The following is a 22,235-nucleotide window of genomic DNA, read 5'->3' on the forward strand; positions in this document are numbered from 1 at the left end:
CCAGAGAACCCAGAGGCTACCAGACAATCTGGAGGAAACCAGAGAACCCAGAAGAAACTAAAGAACCCAGAGGAAACCTATGCAGCCATGAGTAGGAGAACAGGCATAGAAAGTTTACACAGATAGAAACCCAAAAAATGCTGCCTGTAAGTTTTGTTCTTGTTATGACCCGTTGAACAAAATCATGCTGAATGTTATGATATATTGTATCACTGATTATCACACATGCCTCGTAGTAAAAGATCAGTAAATGAAATGATATTACAGATATAACACACCTTGATATGAATAGAAATTATACAAAATGTGGGAACAGGAAGTTGTGTGAACTGCAAGGTTTGCAAAGTTGTAAGAATCTGACAGGAAGAGGAAGTTACAGTTTCAGTGGTTCATGCTTTATGGAGTGAAGTCAAATCACACTCGCGTTGTCATGGATGAGCTTGGTAAGTAACTTGTCTTTTTATTTCTTTTTTTTTCCTTTTCAATGTTAATTTCTCATTTTAGATTTAGATAATGGAATTCTTTATGAGCTTGAGTCTTTATCATCACAATCACGATGTGTATAATTACTTGTGTTCACGTGAAGTGTGTTGAACAAATATTGTCATGTCTCGTTGTTTGCATTTCTACTGTATGTTGTGCCAAAATAAGTGTTATTGGAAATTTTTGAATAAGAATTTGAGCAGCATTTGGATTGAGTCTTCATACTTTCGCGTCGCTAAGTCTGTAAATGTTTGGAAGTTTACAGAGATGCCGTATACACTCAGGCAAAGGGGCTGTTGGAAGAGTTTGAGTTTTATTAGGTGGTCTTAGAGCTGAAAGAATATAGAGACAAGAACAAAAAAACCAAATATAAAAACCCCACACACGATGGCAAATAAATGAGGAAAATTACAACACCAGAGATCTAAATCTTTCTCCATAGCAGGTCAAATGATGCATTTGGAGGTGAACTCAGATCAGTTAATCAGTTCGAGAAATGATTCATGAAACGCTAATATGATGTCAGTGAAGTGAAAAACTCACAATATGTTTCAATTCACTTTTCAAACTTCCCTAACATATTAATATTTTAATAACAAACCCATGACCTTTGATGTTTTCTGCTGCACTTGCAGTGGTTGAAGGTTTTATGATTCAGTGTCAGCCAGTGTGGATGGTGTCTAGTCCTAGTGTTGTTGCTGTCTCTTTATAGTCTCCTGCTCTAATGTTTAGTGTTTTTTTTTTAATTTATTTAAAACTTGCCTGCGACCCTGTAGAACAGGATAAAGCGGCTAGAGATAATGAGATGAGATGAGATGAGATTTCCAATTTGGCTTCAAAGAACAACTGATCAATTGATAAATGGTTCTCAAAACATCTTGCCGAAGGACTATAGTTGAAAATTAGCCTGCTGGCTAACACTGGCACATTTACAGAAATGTTGATTAATTTGTGCTGTCCTTAGAAATAAATAAATGAAATGAAATGAAATGAAATAACTTGAACGTTAACCAACATATGGTGTGTAAATTTCCGTTCTTTTCTCAGTGGTTGAGTCGTAGAGATGGTAGGATGCCACTTTTACCTTTGTGATACTGATACTCACACGCTAAGCATCAGCCGATGCTGATATCCATCTGAAAGATTTTTTCTTTCAAAACTGTAAAAAAAAAAATTATTTAAAATTTTTTTAAACTGAAGCACGGGGGAAAATAGCTATAAACATGACTTACACAAACCAGCAGCTATGATACAAAAATCACACATTTACATGAAAATATGAATAAATATATAGAAATATACAGCCATGGGAAGCCTTCAAGAAGCAGCCTTGGGCCCAAAGGGTCGCTGGTTCGATTCCCAGGCTTTGCAGGAAAAATCTGAGGGGAGTTGAGTGAATGATTAATGAACATTGCAAATATATATACTGTAGTATGTGTGATTTATACTGTATCTAACATTTATTCCATGAAATCGAGTCGTACATGAGCTGATAGCCGACGAGGCGCAGAGCACCGAGTTGTCTATAATCCATGTATGACGAGATTGAGTGGAATAACTGTTTTATTCTCTCCACATTCACTGGATTTTGAGAAACAGAGCATTTTTATTTTTATTTTTTGCAAATTCGATAAATAAAAACTTTATACAAAACGTCCGACAAAATCATTTCTGCTTAGAATGTAAACAAACCGATGAAATGACAGGGGCAATGTGTGAAAAATGCGTTAAGAATAATAATTCTTGAAAAATAAAAAAAGACATGTTCTTACCATCAAATACTTTCATTCCATTTATTATTTTGTTGCTTTTTGTTTGTATTTTTGGGGGTTTTGTTTTCGAGTAGAGTTTTTATTTCATCCTCGGTTGCTTCAGCAACATGCTCTGCCATTTTGTTTTTCTCTACTCACAGTATATGAGCTGATAGCCGAGTAGTAGAGTAGCTACTCAGAGCACGCGATTGCTCATATCCAGTGAATGTGGATGGAATAAATACTGTACAAAATATAAGGCCATGGGCAGCCATGGCCTGAAGGTTTGAGAAGCAGTCTTGGGCCCAAATGGTTGCTGGTTCGATTCCCAGGACTTGCAGGAAGAATGTGAGGGGAGTTGAGTGAATGATTAATGAATAGCACTTTCCCCTCCCTCTGTATCAGGGCTGAAGTCAAGTCAAGTTTATTTATATAGCACTTTTAACAATAAACATTGTCGAAAAGCAGCTCCACAGAATTCGACCGACCCAAAACATGAGCCAACTCTATCCCCAATCTATCCCCAACGAGCACGCCCGCGGCGACGGCGGCAAGGAAAACCCCCCTCAGATGACACGAGGAAGAAACCTCGAGAGGAACCAGACCCAAAAGGGAACCCATCCTCATCTGGGCAACAACAGACAACATGACCACAACACCAACAGTCCCAACAAAGTCAGCTTCGTTGATGCAACAAACCCCCCACCAACGGAAACCCGAGTCCAAAACCGTTCACGACAACCACAGTCCTAAAGTCAGCAAGTCAACTGCAGTCCCCAGCCACAAAAACACCACTGCAAGAGTCTGAAGTGCCCTTGACCAAGACACCTAACCCTCAACTGCTCCCCGGGTGCTGTAGCATACTGTAGCTACCCACTGCTCTGGGTTTGTGTGTGTGTTCATTGCTTCAGATGGGTTAAATCCAGAGGATGAATTTCGCTGTGCTTGAGTGTGCATGTACATACGACAGAATAAAGTCTTCTCAGTAGAATAAACTATACATATAATAAAATTCAATCCTAAACAAAATACAATTCAAATATTTACAATTCTAAACCCAGATCTTTCTTGTCTTTTCCTTTCCAAGATTTCTCCAATGTCCAAACCACGATTATTTTTTTTGTACTGGTGCTATCTTTACTCAGTATTGCACTTGAAATTATGCTCCAGGAAGCTTTGAGCTTCTATTTGAGAGATGAATATTACAAAATCTGAGATTGTGTAAAAATTAGCAGCTCTCAAAAGATTTACACGAGGCTTTACAGATCAGATTTGGAGCAATGAATCGGCTTTTATTTTAATTTTATTTGCTCGAAGCCATCGAACTATGAACAAAGTCGTCTCTGCGCTTCGGATGTCCACGTACACTTGAAGTTGTGCAGTATCACTTCTTCTCATTTGATGTCTTGCTGCACTGATTGTGCAACATCTTCTTGTGATGTTTCATGCACTTCCTGTTTGTATCATCGATGGAACATGTGTGACCTTTGCTTCAGTGATGATTTTCTGTATCGTGGTTAGTGTTGCAGAAAGTGGTAGAATTTTTGTACGTGGTGAATATAAGGCTTTAGCTGTCGTTATAATCACCCGCATAACCTATTGGTCAGTTTTACCTGCTTACTTTTTCTTCTGATAAACTCCCAGGACAACATCAGTGATGCAAACCGTGCAACTTGATGTAACTGGTTTGGCTTTCAAGGCTAACGTTAAATTCACACATTACTCAAGAATGATCACACCCACACACACGCGCACACGCCACATATAAATGTAGACTCTGAAAAGTGAATATGGCCTTATGTAGCATTTCTGTGTTGGTCCATGTTACTACAATATGTTTGTGAATGTACTGTAGGTATTTCTATTTAATGAGTTTAACATAAAGCTATAATTATTGACCTGATTAGTTGTTATTGTTGTTGAACTTACATATTTCACTTCAGTGGAAATTCTGCCGTTAATTTAAAAAAGTTGATGTAAGAATCTTTTTATTATTATTATTATTATTATTATTATTATTATTATTATTATTTTAGCTCCAAACCTCCAAAAACATAAATACTTGACAACCAGAGGTGGACAAACTACCCAAGTTCGTTACTTAAGTCAAAGTACAGATCCCGCTGGTCAAATGTGACTCTGATACAAGTGAAAGTTCTCCAGTCAAATTTTTTACTTAAGTTAAAGTACTGAAGTACTCGCTTTTAAAAATACTTAAGTATTAAAAGTACATTTTCTGTCAACGCATGGTTGTATTATTGCCACAGCGCTTACAAAACCTAACGCCGTTACCAAAGACAGAAATGTGAATTCACAAAATGAACACATGCTGTGCATCATGGTGGTTTAACGTTAAGCTAGCTAGTCAGTGAAACTCCACCTGACGCTAGCAAACTCTTTTCAAACTCGAAATCATATTGGGTAGCTAACGTTACTAGAAAAGAAAGATTTCTACATTTTGTTTATTTGGCAAGATTATGCTAAAGCATATTTCTCAAAGGACTTCAGATAAGTTAACATTATTCATGTTAGCGTAACTCCATTTTTACATGCTAACTAACAGCATCCAAGTTAACTAGCTATGTGTTAATGTTGGTCGTGGACAAGGCGATGGCAACTTGGCGGGCAAATCCATAGAAAATCATTTGACTAACCAGACTGCATAACGATTGCAATGTTATCGCTAGCTCTAAAAGCACAGACAACTTCGTTGCAAGCTTTCTCTTGGAATGAAACATTTACAGACCTCAATATGCTTCCGCAGGTTGGATGTTAAGTTTTTGTAGGCCGTGATGTGGTTCGTTTTCGGCAAACAAAGCAAACATTTAAAGCGAAATGAATCTTTAATCCTTTCAGAAAACTAAAATATGGGTTCTAGCTATAGAACCGTGGGTGCGTGCATTCTCCAGAAGAACCGCCTCCTTCCATTCTGCCATCAACTGATCGTGTTAAATAACGCTGCTGAGAAATCATTGAACTTGATTTTATCCAGTCTATAGACGTGACGTGACCCTAGTGATTACTGATCGGCTGTCTCAGTGTCACCTGCGAAAAAACCAATCACGTTTTAGAAAAGAAAAAAACATCCACTTTCAAAGCTGCTTCATAGTAACGAGTAACGAGGACCTTGATAGAAATGTAGTGGAGTGAAAAGTACAATATTTGTCTTTCAAATGTAGTGAAGTTAAAGTCATAAGTTTCCCAAAAAAATACTCAAGTAAAGTACAGATACTCAAAAAGTGTACTTAAGTACAGAACTCAAGTAAACGTACTTCGTTACTGTCCACCCCTGTTGACAACATAATGACTCTAAAAGTGTCGTCCTATTCTCACGCTGTCACTCACCATAAAAATAACAAGTAATAACATATTGTAACTATAACATATAGGCCCTAGTAATTAATTTGCACTAGCATTAATTTGCGCTAGCGGCGCTGGCACAAATTGTTTCACTCAGGATCTTTCTAATTTATTCTCCTTAGTATTATTATTATTCTCCTAATGTTTTTAGGACGTTATTTCTCCCTCAGCTTTCAACCAATCATCACCAAATTTCACATAAAGTTACACATACCTCTGGGCTGAATTACGTCGCCATGACTTTTGGTGCTGATCTGGATCACTGATCCGGAATGATCCATGAAAAACAGACTTTTTTCAATCACTTATAACTGTCAATTTTCATGATTTTTTCAAACATTTTTTTTTAAAAATCTTGTTCAGGGCAGCAGGGTACAACTTTTCCTTGACCTTCAACTGACAAAGGTCAGCTAGCGCAAATTACTGTGACTTTAGTCCCAGTAATGTGATCTAGTTGCATTTCTTAGTTGAATTACATTTTAAATATAGTATAATTATACATGTAATACATAACCGAAAACTAATATATCGTTCAGATTGAACAGATAATGCGTCCTAAACAAGTACGAATAGAGAACTGAAAAACAGGCGGAGTTTTATATACATATATACATTCACCACTCAAAGATAAACTTCACATCTTCACACCACCATGTAATATCTTACATATATTACACAGACCCGAGTGTTTTACTGGGAAATACACCACTCGTGTTTTTCATACGAGCTCCATCCGAGACATGGAGAACCAAAACCGGGACATAAATCTCTATCTGTTACTTGTGAGGAAATCGATGATAAATTTTGTTTTGATAAATTTGGGGACTTTTTGTTTGTGAATGTATTGATATAATACAAAAAAAATCACACGCTGGCTTGAAGATATGAAGTTTATCTTCTCGTGCTGAAAAACTCATGGTTCTGAGTGACATACAGTACTGTGCAAAAGTCTTAGCCCCCCTATTGTTTTTTCATCCAAACTTTGCTATAGATTTCTATTTTATGACTTCTACATTATCGAGTCACAACATTACAAAAACATTTTAGAGTTCCAAACATTCGTTCATTTTCCAGCACAAAATTAAATGTTACAGAAAAAAAAGTTTGTAATATGTCTGAGCAGCATATTCCATAAGAGAGCACATTTTTCACAGATTAAAAAAGAAAACATAATGAAGGCTACTGGTGCAAAAGTTTTGGTGCAAAATGAAGAAGTGAGTGTGACAAAGTGTCCAGAAGAACTGTGGCTGGTTCTCAAAGATTCTCAGTAAGACCTACAGCTCATTTCCACATAAAACTGCACTCACTGGACTTCAGACTACTAATTTTTTTTTTTTAAAGCAAAGGGTCATTTCACACCAAATACTGACTTTGTTTCATTTATTATGGCTCACTGATTATTCGTTATAGTATTTTTTAAATGTTGAAATATTCATTTCATTGTTTTTAAGCCTTTTTGGTCTCCAGCATTGCTTTACATGTGCCTAAGACTTCTGCACAGGACTGTATTTCACTAGACGCATGTTGTCAAAATGGTGAACCGGTTCAAAATTAAAATTCTTTAGATTAACTTGCATATTTTTATTTTTTTTGGATGTGTCCAAGTAATATAAAAAACATTACATGGTGGCACAAAGATATGAAGTTGATCTTCGTGTGTTGAAAATATTTACATTCATTTGGTTCACTCACTTGTGAATATTTGCATTCACTATTTGAAGATAAACTTCATATCTTCACACAACCATCTAGGGTAAGTCAAAAAGTTCTAAGACAGATGTTATAATTTCAAAAGGTGTTTAAGACGTCCCACAGAATTCTACAAAGAAGGAATTCTCCAATGGAAGCATCACTTGCAGAAGTGTTTACGGTAGACTTAAATGAAGGATATGTAGAGAAATAGCTTTGTTATTTTCATAAATAAAGATTTTTTTCAATTTGTCTTAGAATTTTTTGACTTACCCTCATATATATATATATATATATATATATATATATATATATATATATATATATATATATATATATATATATATACTACCGTTCAAAAGTTTGGGGTCACCCAGACAATTTTGTGTTTTCCATGAAAAGTCACACTTTTATTTACCACCATAAGTTGTAAAATGAATAGAAAATATAGTCAAGACATTTTTCTGGCCATTTTGAGCATTTAATCGACCCCACAAATGTGATGCTCCAGAAACTCAATCTGCTCAAAGGAAGGTCAGTTTTATAGCTTCTCTAAAGAGCTCAACTGTTTTCAGCTGTGCTAACATGATTGTACAAGGGTTTTCTAATCATCCATTAGCCTTCTGAGGCAATGAGCAAACACATTGTACCATTAGAACACTGGAGTGATACACTGTAAAAAAAAGGTGACCATCTCAACTTAAATTTTCTAGGCAACATGATGCAAGAGAATTTTGTGCTGAGATGGTCAACAACAAAAGGTAAGTTGGTTGAACTCAAATTTAAACACGAAAATCCTTCTTAAGTCAACAAAGATCCTTGTTAAGTCAACAAGGATTTCTGAGTTGAAATTTGAGTTCAACCAACGTACTATTTGTTGTTTACAATCTCAACTCAAAATTCTCTTGCATCATGTTGCCTAGAAAATTCTAGTTTACTCAACCTGGTGCAACACTCGCAGTCTCAGTGCACAGCCCATGTTTAGCAGCTAGCAATTTTGCATTGAAATATGGAATTGTCACCAGAGCGCAATGTGGGAAACGATGAGTACTAATCCCATCAAGATTGGTGTTGCTACACTCTCCTACGATACATCTGTTAACCATTTTAATAATTATGTGATAACGTTGAAGAAATTTGCAGAAAACCACCAGGTCGTTTTCTCATAAACAAACCAGCGCTGACGTAGGATTCAGAGGGAGGCGTCCCGCAAATGACGTCACGAAAATCAATGTTTGCCAAGAAATCCAAATGGCAAGTTTTTTCAGAGGCGAACCAATTCGCCTCAAATGGCTTGATTTCAACTGAATCTTTCTGGTATTATCTTGCATGTGACGTCACAGCCGATCCAGATTGTAACAGACGCCATCTTGTCGGTCAAACGCCATACAGCACGTGTATATATGCGTCATTGGTTCTACCAACAAGGATACCAACATGCAGCGTTGCAACAGGTTGCAGCTAGTTCTATCAACAAGGATATCTTTGATATTTGGATGTTAAAATTCTTGATAGCTCAACATGATATCACAATGGGAGAAAGTGTATTAGGCCGACCTGGTTTAGTTGGTTGTAAGTGAAAATGACATTTCTGAGTCAAATGATATGTAAAATCTATGTTCAATCAACACCCGCCCGTAACATTTTTTACAGTGTAGTTGCTGGAAATGGGCCTCTATACACCTATGGAGATATTGCACCAAAAAAACAGACATTTGCAGCTAGAATAGTCATTTAGCACATTAGCAATGTATAGAGTGGATTTCTGATTAGTTTAAAGTGATCTTCATTGAAAAGAACAGTGCTTTTCTTTCAAAAATAAGGACATTTCAAAGTGACCCCAAACTTTTGAACGGTAGTGTATATATATATATATATATATATATATATATATATATATATATATATATATATATATATATATATATACACACACACACACACACACACACACACACACACACACCTTTTAGCCACTTTTTAATAACCAAAACTCATCAGTACACATGCAGTGAAGCATGAAAACGTGTGCATTTGGGTGAAGTGATTATATTTTACCAGGTCAGTGATTAGTTGACGTTTGAGTGAGCAACTGAAGAAAGTAAGCATGTTTAGTTTTGCATCACATTAGTGAAACATGCTTATTTCTGTTTTAGACTTCTCTTTTTCTCCTGGCACTATGAGGAAGTGAGCACTCGTAGTGTAAATTCCTCACAGGGCAACCACATTCAATGATACATTAAGTGAAACTGAGACTGTTTGGTTAGTTTCACATCTGTTGCTATGGGAACAGCATAAAAGCCTCCATCACTTCCTCTGGAAACAGCAACGATTACAATCATGACAACTGGACGTCTCCTGGAGAGTGTGTGTGTGTGTGTGTGTGTGTGTGTGTGTGTGTGTGTGTGTGTTAGTTATTGTTATCATTTCTATAGTAACAGCTTTTTCACGGGGATTTCTATGACAGACGAGCTACTGGATCCAAACCTAATGATAAACAGATAAAAAATGTGATATGGTGAGGTTTTTCTTTCTTTTTTGTAAGGAGATGTTTATGTCACATTTTAGTAAGGAGTCTCCACTCCAGTGTCACAGGTATAACAGTCAAAGATAAAGTCCTCATGTTAAAGTTTCTCATTAACATGACAAGATGTAGCTGATTAACTTCAAGACAGGAAACAGAAAGTCTTTAAGGGAATGACTGTTTATAGCTTCAATAATGAAACTGATTAAAGGAACTAACTTTGTTTCGTGGATAACATTTCCACAATAGAAAACGTAACGATAAACAGATAAAAGTGCTTCTTTAATTTAAAAAAAAAGGGAATAGTTGCCAAATTGCTGTGGTGTAAAGGTGATGATGCACGCAACGGGCAACCAGGTGAGACACGGGGCAACTAATTAGGGCAACAGACAATTGGCAACAACCAATCAGATAAGAGCAAATCTGTTGCCAGGGAGACAGACACCGCAAAGATGGAGACTGAAATATTTGCAGCTGTCGCTTCTTTTGTCTCGGCTTCAGCCTTTATTTATTTCACTCAAGTAAGTATCACTTCTGGAACAAAACTGAATAGATCCTTTAGTTGAAAGATAATTCGCCATTATTTTAACACTTATAAGTCACATTATTCTGTTAATAATAACACTTTTTAAATCTCTTTTTTTTAAATGTTGCTCGCTTCAATCACATATGCTATAACTAATAACTGACACATACATAAAAACATCGTTTAATTCTCATCTCAGCAAAAAGGAAAAAAAGACGTAGAGCAGGAGATGGCGGCTGCTGAGGAGGAAAAGGGCGTGGCAGAGCTCCTGAAAGGCTTTCTTTCTTTTTTACATTCCGAAGTTTGTACTGTTTCACCCTCAGGTTCCACAAGTAGTCGTGCATATTATCTGTATGTGAATTAGATCAGATGATAAGTTCGACAATCTTTATTACAACTCACAAAAAGAAAAAATCATCAGCTGCCCATCACTTTTAACTCGATGCAAGAGAGCTAATGTTATCGTGACATAGCTAGCGATAACTTTCAGCTAACTATGTTAGCAAAAACCACTGCTAATTCGCTAAATCACATTCAATCTCTATGGAGCGGTGGTTCGCTAACGGCATTTTGCTGAAAAAAAACCCCATTGATGTCTTAATTCCAACCTGAGCACAAAAAAATAGATGTCTGTTGGTTCAGCGTTTGATGAGGCAAATTCACCACTCTGGGTTTACGCACACAGAACAACTTACCACCATAAAAAAATGTCATTTCTCTTTCTTTTCTTCGCTCCACTGCCGGAGACGTCGCCATCTTTGTTGAAAATTTCAGAAGCTCTCACTCAGGTGGTCATGTGATTCACGGCTAGCGCTCTGATCATAGGCGCCAACTTCATGTCAACATTGGGGGGGTCAGAATTATGTTCTTGCACCGTGACGTCATGACGTCGGCAGTGTATGTAGTTGAATATCAAAGACTCAGTTGTAAGTCATTTTCATTCATTACTATTCACCATTGCAAGTGGGAAGCGCCCATTTTAATGATAACTTATTATGATGCATTAAAAAAATCTCATGACTTTAAACATTGTATGAAACACAATTTATTCAATAAACAAATTTAGTTTCATGCAATTTTCTTTGAGATGAATTCGGCAGACAACTGTACATGAATGTAGTTTCTGTTAAGAGTTAATGGATATGACAAAGTTAATTTTAATCTTACTTACAAACTTTAACAACACATCTCTTTCATGGCGACGGAAATTAACAAGTAGGCAGTGAGAAAATCATATTCATGAACATGAGAAAATCATATAATAGCCTAATAGCCCATCAGCCCTAAAACTTTGCAAAAACATCACTCCTTCTGTCACAAGCGCTGAACTCATTGGTAATTTTTTTCAAATCAATGTGGTCTGTATGTTCCTTGTGTGTGTAAAGAACAGCCAAGTAATTCAGTCTCGGGGCAGTCATGGTGCTCCGCAGGTAGGTCTTAAGTCTGCGCAAAGCACTAAAGGACGTGTAAATTTTGCGTAGTGCAACCTGTCAATCACTCACTGCCAACCATTGGAATATTGCAAGTGGAAAAGGGGGCGGGTCATGTCCGATCATAACATTTTAGGTGACGTTTCTATAGATTACTTATTTTGCATTCAAAGCTAGGCTATTATTTGTTTAGGTGGTTTCAATCGTCAGTTAACATGAGTTCATCTGTACTGTTTACTACTTTTTTCATTATTGGGGTGTTTTTGCCCCCCCAACTTTATCTTTGGGGGGTCAAAAAGGTCCGTGCCCCCCGCAGATGGCGCCAGTGGCTCTGATTGGATGATCTTAATAATAAAAAGTTGCCCAAACGATCAAAATCGTTCAGATAGAAATGATGTTGCCTGATCTCAATGGGAAAGTTTCGAAGCGTGATTGTCCAGCAACATCATTCAAAAAGTTGCCCCGTGCATCATCACCTTAAGAAGAATAAAACACTTCAGGACATGTTGTTAAAATAAAATAATCAACCTAAAAGTGACAAGTCAGGGGTTTTTTTTGCCCAGAAATGAGAATGGAGTTTAATTTCAGTCAGTTTTTAGTTTATTTCCTTTGAGTTTTTTTTATTTCATTTTGCTATTTTATTGCATGTAGATTTCATTTACATTTTCATTATTGATAATAACCATGTGATGTGTATGAGTGTGTGTGTGTTTAATTGTGAAACTTTGACCTTATTACATCGTTCTCACACCTTTTTCTGATAAATTACCAGAATCATGCAGCATGTCTCTCACTTTGTCTTTTTTATGAGTGTAAAATAAATTATTCTCTCCACATTCACTGGATATGAGCAATCGCGCACTCTGATTGGCTACTCTATTACTAGGTTATCAGCTCATATACCGTGAGTAGAGAAAAACAAAATGGCGGCGTATGTTACCGAAGCAACCAAGGACGAAATAAAAACTCAAAAACAAAACCCCAAAAAATAAAAAAAGCAACAAAATATGGAATAAAGGTATTTGATGGTAAGAATGTATCTTTTTTGTTTTTCAATAATAATAATAATAATAATAATAATTATTATTATTATTATTATTAATGCGTTTTTCACAAATTGCTCCTGTCATTTCGTCGGTTTGTTTACATTCTAAGTGGAAATGATTTTGTCAGACGTTTTGTATAAAGTTTCTATTTATCAAATTTGCAAAAAAATTAAAATAAAAATGCTCCGTTTCTCAAAATTCAGTGAATGTGGAGAGAATAAAACAGTTATTCCACTCGGTGCTACGCGCCTCGTCAGCTCTCAGCTCATGTACGACTCGATTTCATGGAATAACTGTTAAATATAAATGATGTATCTTTATATAAACAGATCTGCTTTTGGAGGAGTTGGCTACAAACTCCACGAAAAGTGACTCGGATAGAAAGCTCACCCTGAATGTGTCCGGACAGGTGAGATCAAATACACCTTGACACACACCCAAACATCCAGCATGACAAGTCATGAATAGAATTTGTATGTTATTACAAGGTTATTATAATGCTATTATAAGCTTAGCAACTCGGCGTGAAGTAGCAGGACATCATTCTCGTCTTTAACTTTCGTTCAGCCCTCCGGAATCGGTGTGACATCAGGACAAAGCGCTGGCAAAAATGTATACAGGTAAGACATCTTTTTAAACGCTGCTATTCATGTAAGGAATAAAACACTCACTGTAAAAAAATCCATTGTTTTACAGAAAAACACTGGCAGCTGTGGTTGCCAGAATAATCCTGTTAAAAATACAGTGAAATGTAAACAACATTACAGAATAACTTGTACATTTCACTGGGATTCCATGTACAATTAATGATAACTAAATGTACATTTTACAGGTATTCAATGTAAAATAATCAATACATAACTGTTAATTTTACGGATATTCATTGTACAATAAACAATGATCTACTAGACAGATATTTTTTGGGGGGCTTTTTTCACCTTTATTGGATAGGACAGTGTAGAGACAGGAAATGAGCTGGAGAGAGATCCGGAAATGACCTTGGGTTGGAATCGAACCCAGGTCCCCAGATTCATGGCGCCTTAGTCGACTGAGCCGCGACGGTAGCCATTTTTAAAATTTTTTTAACAGGGCAATGATGTAATTTTAACTATCACATTCTGTTTTAGTATTACAGTTTGTCTGTGTTTAAACTACAACAATTTGTGAATTCTACAAAAAAATGATCAATTCAACATATTCTTACAGTTGAATTCTTACAGTTTAATTCCGAGTTTTACAGTATATTGATGTAAATTACACACTGCTTCATTGTTTTTGTATTTACAGTTTTTTTATGTCATGATTTTACATAAATTCACTGTTAATTCTACAGACATTTTTTTACAGTGTGTGTGCTTTAACAGTGTGCTGTTATAGGAAAATAATCAACAACAGGGTTCCAGCACTATCACAGCATCGAGTGCTTTATTCCTCTTATACTACAGCAAGTTGCAACAAATTACAATATTTTTTAATCGAAGACACTGGATGCTGGAAAAGCCTTTAACTGAGTGGCATTTTTGTTTTAGAAAAATTCAGTTTCAAGAAGAACTTTATCACGTGGGTCAAACTGCTTTATTCTTCTCTCACTGCTTTTAATAGAAGTAATAACACTTACACATAACTGTTCCTTTCACACTGCTCCACTCGGCAAGGCTGTGATTTAAGACCGTTACTATTTGCTCGAGCGACTGAGCCGAGTTCGAGTCCTCAGTTAACTGGAATAACTCGATATGGCATTGAACAAAAAGGATATTTTTCGGTAGATGATTTGCTCCGATGTGATTCTAATTGATCTGCGTCCATCCCAGCTTCGCATTTAGTCACATATCTGAGTACAAACATGGGGTGCCACGGTGGTGCAGTGGAGTCGTTAGTGCTGTTGCCTCACAGCAAGAAAGTTCTGGGTTCGAATCTCATGGCCTTTCTGTGTGGAGTTTGCATGTTCTTCCTGTGTCTGCATGGGTTTCCTCTGGGCTCTCTGATTTCCTCCTACAGTTCAAAGACATGCAAATTAGGTAAAAATACCCAGTCAGTGCATACTTAGTGCCAGTCCCAAGCCCGGATAGATTGGGGAGGGTTGCGTCAGGAAGGGTATCTGGTGTAAAACTTATACCAACTCAAATATGCAGATCTGGGTACAAATGTAATTTTAGGAAAAAGAAAATTCTCTGTTTAAATGCAGCTGCTTCAGTTATGTCTGTGAAGGTTCTCAGTCATCCATGTCATCGTGATAGCATCTGTAGGAGCTAAAGAAGGCAACTGGACTTGCTTGAAATCCTTGAAAACGTTTCACCTCTCATCCGAAAGCCTTCTTCAGTTCGAACAGGACAACGTAGTGTACGTGATTCAATGCAGTGAGGAATGCACAGATCTGTATATTGGGGAAATGAAACAACAGCTTCAACACAGGAGAGCCAGTCCCTCAGGCCAGGACTCTGCAGTCTATAATAATAATAATAATAATAATACATTTTATTTAAAGGCGCCTTTCTAGCACCCAAGGACACCGTACAAACCATACATTACAATTACAAAAAAAACCCATTAAACAAGTTACAATTCAAAATTAAAAATTAGACAGTGCAGTGATTAAATTTGAAAAGCAAGTTTGAACAGGTGTGTTTTGAGTGAGGATTTGAAATGTGGAAGGGAATTGATATTTCTAAGTTCGGGAGGTAATGAGTTCCAAAGCCGGGGAGCAGAGCGGCTGAAAGCTCTGCTCCCCATGGTGGTGAGACGGGCGGAGGGGACAGTCAAGTGGATAGAAGAAGAAGATCTGAGGGAACGAGAGGGAGTGGCAACATGGAGGAGATCGGACAGATATGGGGGAGCGAGGTTGTGGATGGCCTTGAAAGTTAACAGAAGGATTTTGAATTCAATTCGAAACTTGACTGGGAGCCAGTGGAGCTGCTGCAAGATGGGCATGATGTGGTGGATGGAGGGAGTTCTGGTGATGATATGGGCAGCTGAATTCTGGACCAGTTGGATCTTATGGACAGATTTGTGAGGGAGACCAGAGAGGAGGGAGTTGCAGTAATCCAGACGAGAAGTGACGAGGCTGTGGACAAGAATAGCAGTGGCATGGGGAGTAAGGGAGGGGCGGAGACGGTTGATATTGCGTAAATGGAAATACGCAGACCGGGTAATGTTATTGATGTGGGATTGGAAGGAAAGAGTGCTGTCGAGGATGACACCCAGACTCTTAACCTGTGGGGAAGGGGAGACAGAGCAATTGTCAATATAAAGAGAGAAACTGTCAATTTTGGATAGTGACGATTTGGTGCCAATGAGGAGAACCTCAGTTTTGTCACTGTTTAGTTTGAGGAAGTTGGAGGAGAACCAGGTTTTTATTTCTGCTCGGCAGTCAGTAAGGGAGGAGGGTGGAAGGCTGGAAGTGGGTTTACTGGAGAGGTAGAGCTGGGTGTCATCCGCATAGCAGTGGAAACTGATGTTATATTTACGGAAGATGTTGCCAAGGGGAAGGAGATAAATGATGAAAAGGAGCTTGTTAGTTCGCCAATGCTAGTTAAAATACTAATGGAGTCACTGGAGGCTGGGTGTGAATGGTGTTAGCAGCCTAGAGGGTTGTTAGGGTGATCTGTGGGTCGTTGACGCTTTCGCTCTCTGCCATCATGTGAGTCATTGAAGTCAGCTGAGTCTTGGGCCCTGTCCACATGGCAATGGATTCAGGTGACTCCGATACAATTGCTTATCGTTTAGGCCTGGCGTCCACACGGCACCGCCGTTTTGGGTGCCCAAAACGCAATCTTTTTGAGAACGGGTTCCAGAGTGGAAAGATCTGGCAATGTTGCCGTTGTGAAGTCGTCTGGATGAGTAGAACGGATTTGTTTACGATGACGTCACAACCACATGACTGAGTGCTTCACGCCGGGTAGAAGTGTAACGAACTCGATGCGAGTTGTCAACAAATCCTATAACTTGGTTCATGAAACACGCTTACAAAATATTTTCACTGTGAATATTTATTGTGTAATGGTGCAAAGTGAGAGAGAGAGAGACTCTGCCCTTAGGGCAGAGTCAATCCCGCCAGCAAAAATAGGGAAAAAAAAAGGAGCGATCTCACCTCTTCAGATGTGGGTTTAAGTCCTACAATACATTCCTCAAAAAGGGCATAGAAGAAATTAATCCATCAACGTGTATCATTCAATTTATTCCGGACCATTAAAGACGCCGCCTTCCGCGTAGAATCATATGTCATCCTCGTCGCCATATTGGATAGGTCAAAGCGGAGAATAAAGATTCATGTGCTGCGTTTAACTGTACCAACAGGTTTACCATCCAAACGAGATCATATGGGATTACCTTTCACAGGTGAGAAACAACAAATTAATCCATCAACGTGTATCATTCAATTTATTCCGGACCATTAAAGACGCCGCCTTCCGCGTAGAATCATACGTCATCCTCGCTGCCATTTTAGAGAGGTCAAAGCGGAGAATAAAGATTAGCTGCGTTTAACTGTACCAACAGGTTTGCCGTCCAAACGAGATCACATGGGATTACCTTTCACAGGTGAGACTGGAAAAATACTTTTCATTGTATTTGGTCATTATAATGTAATTTTACGGACAGATTTTCCTGACTTTGTGGCTAATATGAAGTCTCGCGCATAATAGTTCATGCGCATGCGTCCTTACTTCTTCTATTGTTCTGGTGTCTCTGAAGGGACCGTCTTACAGTGCCCCTAGAGGTGTGGCATGTGTATTGCTTCGTTTTCAGCAAGCGTTGCGTTGCCATATGGACCTGATATTTTACTGATTGTTGCCCATTTGGACGCGATATATTTTTAAATAACATCTCGTTGCCGTTGTCGTGTGGATGTAGCCTTGGTGTGGATGTGTATTCAGTTTTCTGGGAAGTGTGCCAAGGACTGCATTGCAGATGGCTGATAAGTAGTGTCTCAGACCCCGTCCACACGTAGCCGGGTATCTGCTAAATTGAAGATATTTTTCTACGTTTTGGCCTGTCATCCACATGAAAACACATCAAAAACGAATATTTAAAAAAACTCCGGGCAAAGTGAAGATTTTTGAAAACTCCGTGTATGCCTTTTCGTGTAGACAGAGATAACCGGAGTTTTGCGTTTTAGAACGTCACAGTCTGCGCCAAAAAAATGACAACAAATCTGCCCTGACGTCAAACGTGCGACCTTTGTTTACTGCAGAAGCCAGATTAAGCGGCGATCCACGCGGTACCGAACCGACCCATTTCAGAGCTGACTCCCGACAGGGCACGCACATATCCCCCGACTGTTGACGAGTGCAGTCGCGATTGAAGCGACACGTAACAACTTAATAGCTTTGTGATTGGCTATTGGATATAGTTACTGTTAAATCCAACACTTGAAGATGCTACAGGCTGAATTACAAATGACACAACATGGAATATGTAGCGCACTATCTAGGCTGCATGAGCTATTATTTCCAACCTTAAATAGTGCACTTATATAGGGGAGTTAAAGCGATTTGGAATTCAGCCACACAACTTGAGCAGAGTGGCTTTCCAGCCCACTGTGTCTATGGATAAAGCTTCAGTCTATGGAATTACAGTATATACCTGCATTAGGTGCTACCAACACGTATTTCACGCGCTAGAAATTGTGTTTAATGATGTCACGTGTTATATGCGAAAGATATGATTGGCTATTGCTAGCGACTCTCGCCGATCAGTCTGGCTCCCGATTAGTTTTTCGAATCGGCTGTGAGATGAGTCGGTACCATCGAAAACTAGTCTTTACGCCTGACTCGCGACTTCAGTTGGCTCGGTACGCTGAAAATCGGCGTAGTGTGCGGCTAGCTAAAGAGTAATGGATCGGAGTAGTGCCTTGAAAGCGTTAATTATTGTGCAGGTGCTATTTACATATTTAATTTTAGAAGCCCAACTACTGCTCCAAGAGCACAGGCGATGTGATTAGGTGGTAGGATTTGGGGAAATAGCCATCTACAGGTTTGGAATGCTTATGAATGTGATTGAAAACGCAGATGTTCGGTTATGTGTGGAAGGGATTTTTTTCGAAGACGAAGTGGTGTGGATAAAACATTTTTATAAACGGAGGGGGGGAAAATGTTCGGTTTTAAAAATACCCGGCTACGTGTGTACATGGCATAAGACCATCTCCTCTGTTCAGTGATGGTCGTTCAATAACAAAGGACGCTTGTTTCAGGACTGCAATGTATGCATGCATTCTAGCCAGAGAAGACCAGTGGTTTGAAAGAGGAGTAAAAGAAGCCATCTTCGTCAACCTGGAATGACCATCACTGAACAGAGGAGGTGGTCTGAGACACTACTTATCAGCCACCTACAATGCAGTCCTTGGCACACTTCCCAGAAAACTGAATACACATCCACACCAAGACTCAGCTGACTTCAATGACTCACTTGATGGCAGAGAGCGAAAGCGTCAACAACCCACAGATCACCCTAACGACCCTCTAGGCTGCTAACACCATTCACACCCAGCCTCTAGTGACTCCATTAGTATTTTAACTAGCATTGGCGAACTAACAAGCCTCACCTGCTCTTTAGATTAGATTCATTATTATCAGTAATGCAGCTAAAATAAAGATTGGTGTAACTCTGATGATGAGAAGGTTGTTTTCTGTGTAGCTTTTGGAGGCAGAACAAATTCAAGAGTATTTGAGATGTTTGTGCGACTTGATTGTATGAAGCTATAGTGAAACTGGGACATCACATCATGACAAGATATTATTTTAAGTCTGTGAAGGTTCTCAGTCATCCAGATTGTCATAAACCGTAGGTGCTAAAAAAGGCAACTGGACTTGCTTGAAATCCTTGAAGACATTTCACCTCTCATCCGAAAGGCTTCTTCAATCCTGTCCGACTATTGGGGAGTTCCAGGTATTTATCCTCTAGTGGACCAAAAGCAACCCTAAAGAGACTCATTGAGATCACGTGGGTCGTTGACCCTCTCAGTCATCCTGTAGGTGTTGGGGTCATTGGTGGCGCATTTCCCAGAAAACTGAATACACATCCACACCAAGGCTACATCCACACGACAACGGCAACGAGATGTTATTTAAAAATATATCGTGTCCAAATGGGCAACGATCAGTAAAATATCAGGTCCATATGGCAACGCAACGCTTGCTGAAAACGATGCAATACACATACCACACCTCTAGGGGCGCTGTAAGACGGTCCCTTCGGAGACACTAGAACAATAGAAGAAGTAAGGACGCATGCGCATAAACTATTATGCGCGAGACTTCATATTAGCCACAAAGTCAGGAAAATCTGTTCGTAAAATTACATTATAATGACCAAATACAATGAAAAGTATTTTTCCAGTCTCACCTGTGAAAGGTAATCCCATGTGATCTCGTTTGGACGGTAAACCTGTTGGTACAGTTAAACGCAGCACATGAATGAGGCATCTTTATTCTCCGCTTTGACCTATCCAATATGGCGGCGAGGATGACGTATGATTCTACGCGGAAGGCGGCGTCTTTAATGGTCCGGAATAAATTGAATGCTACACGTTGATGGATTAATTTGTTGTTCTACGCCCTTTTTGAGGAATGTATTGTAGGACTTAAACCAACATCTGAAGAGGTGAGATCGCTCCTTTTTTTCCCTATTTTTGCTGGCGGGATTGACTCTGCCCTAAGGGCTATTTTCTCTCTCTCTCTCTCTCTCTCTCTCACTTTGCACCATTACACAATAAATATTCACAGTGAAAATATTTTGTAAGCGCGTTTCATGAACCAAGTTATAGGATTTGTTGACAACTCGCATCGAGTTCGTTACACTTCTACCCGGTGTGAAGCACTGACAGTCATGTGGTTGTGACGTCATCGTAAACAAATCCGTTCTACTCATCCAGACGACTTCGCAACGGCAATGTTGCCAGATCTTTCCACTCTGGAACCAGTTCTCAAAAAGATTGCGTTTTGGGCACCCAAAACGCCGGTGCCGTGTGGACGCCAGGCCTAAACGATAAGCAATTGTATCGGAGTCACCTGAATCCGTTGCCGTGTGGACAGGGCCTCAGCTGACTTCAATGACTCACATGATGGCAGAAAGAGCTAACAACCCACAGATCACCCTAACGACCCCCTAGGCTTCTAATACCATTCACACCCAGCATCCAGTGACCCTAACAACCTACAGGATGACTGAGGCCCTGTCCACACGGCAACGGATTCAGGTGACTCCGATACAATTGCTTATCGTTTAGGCCTGGCGTCCACACGGCACCGGCGTTTTGGGTGCCCAAAACGCAATCTTTTTGAGAACGGGTTCCAGAGAGGAAAGATCTGGCAATGTTGCCATTGTGAAGTCGTCTGGATGAGTAGAACGGATTTGTTTACGATGACGTCACAACCACATGACTGTGAGTGCTTCACGCCGGGTAGAAGTGTAACGAATATCACCAGGATATCACCAGGAAAAAGCCTTACAGAGCACTAGTGAGAGTGAAACACGAGCTTGGATATTATTATTATTATTATTATTATGTTCAGTGCTAGTTCACAGTAGTAATGCGAGAAGCAGAATAGTGACAGTAATAGAGGAGCAAAAACATGCAATTGTACAAACACTGCAGCTCTACAGCAAAATATTCATTTATGCAATGGTCTGATTCTTAACACCAGTAGTGCCAATGATCTTCTCATTGCGATGCGATGCGAGTTGTCAACAAATCCTATAACTTGGTTCATGAAACGCGCTTACAAAATATTTTCACTGTGAATATTTATTGTGTAATGGTGCAAAGTGAGAGAGAGAGAGAGAGAGAGAGAGAGAGAGAGAGAGACTCTGCCCTTAGGGCAGAGTCAATCCCGCCAGCAAAAATAGGGAAAAAAAGGAGCGATCTCACCTCTTCAGATGTTGGTTTAAGTCCGACAATACATTCCTCAAAAAGATCGTAGAAGAGCAAATTAATCCATCAACGTGTATCATTCAATTTATTCCGGACCATTAAAGACGCCGCCTTCCGCATAGAATCATACGTCATCCTCGTCGCCATATTGGATAGGTCAAAGCGGAGAATAAAGATTCATGCGCTGCCTTTAACTGTACCAACAGGTTTACCGTCCAAACGAGATCACATGGGATTACCTTTCACAGGTGAGAAACAACAAATTAATCCATCAACGTGTAGCATTCAATTTATTCCGGACCATTAAAGACGCCGCCTTCCGTGTAGAATCATACGTCATCCTCGCTGCCATATTGGATAGGTCAAAGCGGAGAATAAAGATTAGCTGCGTTTAACTGTACCAACAGGTTTGCCGTCCAAACGAGATCACATGGGATTACCTTTCACAGGTGAGACTGGAAAAATACTTTTCATTGTATTTGGTCATTATAATGTAATTTTACGAACAGATTTTCCTGACTTTGTGGCTAATATGAAGTCTCGCGCATAATAGTTTATGC

At 39.0% G+C, this 22,235-nt stretch overlaps 1 protein-coding gene across 1 annotated transcript in view; it reads left to right on the plus strand.

Annotated features, from left to right (window-relative positions):
• The first annotated feature begins 390 nt into the window (after window positions 1–390).
• lpxn (leupaxin) overlaps window positions 391–22,235 on the plus strand; it is a 32,586-nt gene continuing 10,741 nt past the window's right edge. Inside the window, exons 1-3 of the mRNA XM_060930932.1 lie at window positions 391–443; window positions 13,139–13,218; window positions 13,377–13,429. Of these exons, the coding sequence (XP_060786915.1) occupies window positions 392–443; window positions 13,139–13,218; window positions 13,377–13,429 (185 nt within the window). The 5' untranslated portion in view covers window position 391. The remainder of the gene's footprint in view (window positions 444–13,138; window positions 13,219–13,376; window positions 13,430–22,235) is intronic.

The sequence above is a fragment of the Neoarius graeffei genome, chromosome 10 (genome assembly GCF_027579695.1).
Source record: "Neoarius graeffei isolate fNeoGra1 chromosome 10, fNeoGra1.pri, whole genome shotgun sequence".
In the NCBI taxonomy this organism is placed as follows: domain Eukaryota; kingdom Metazoa; phylum Chordata; class Actinopteri; order Siluriformes; family Ariidae; genus Neoarius; species Neoarius graeffei.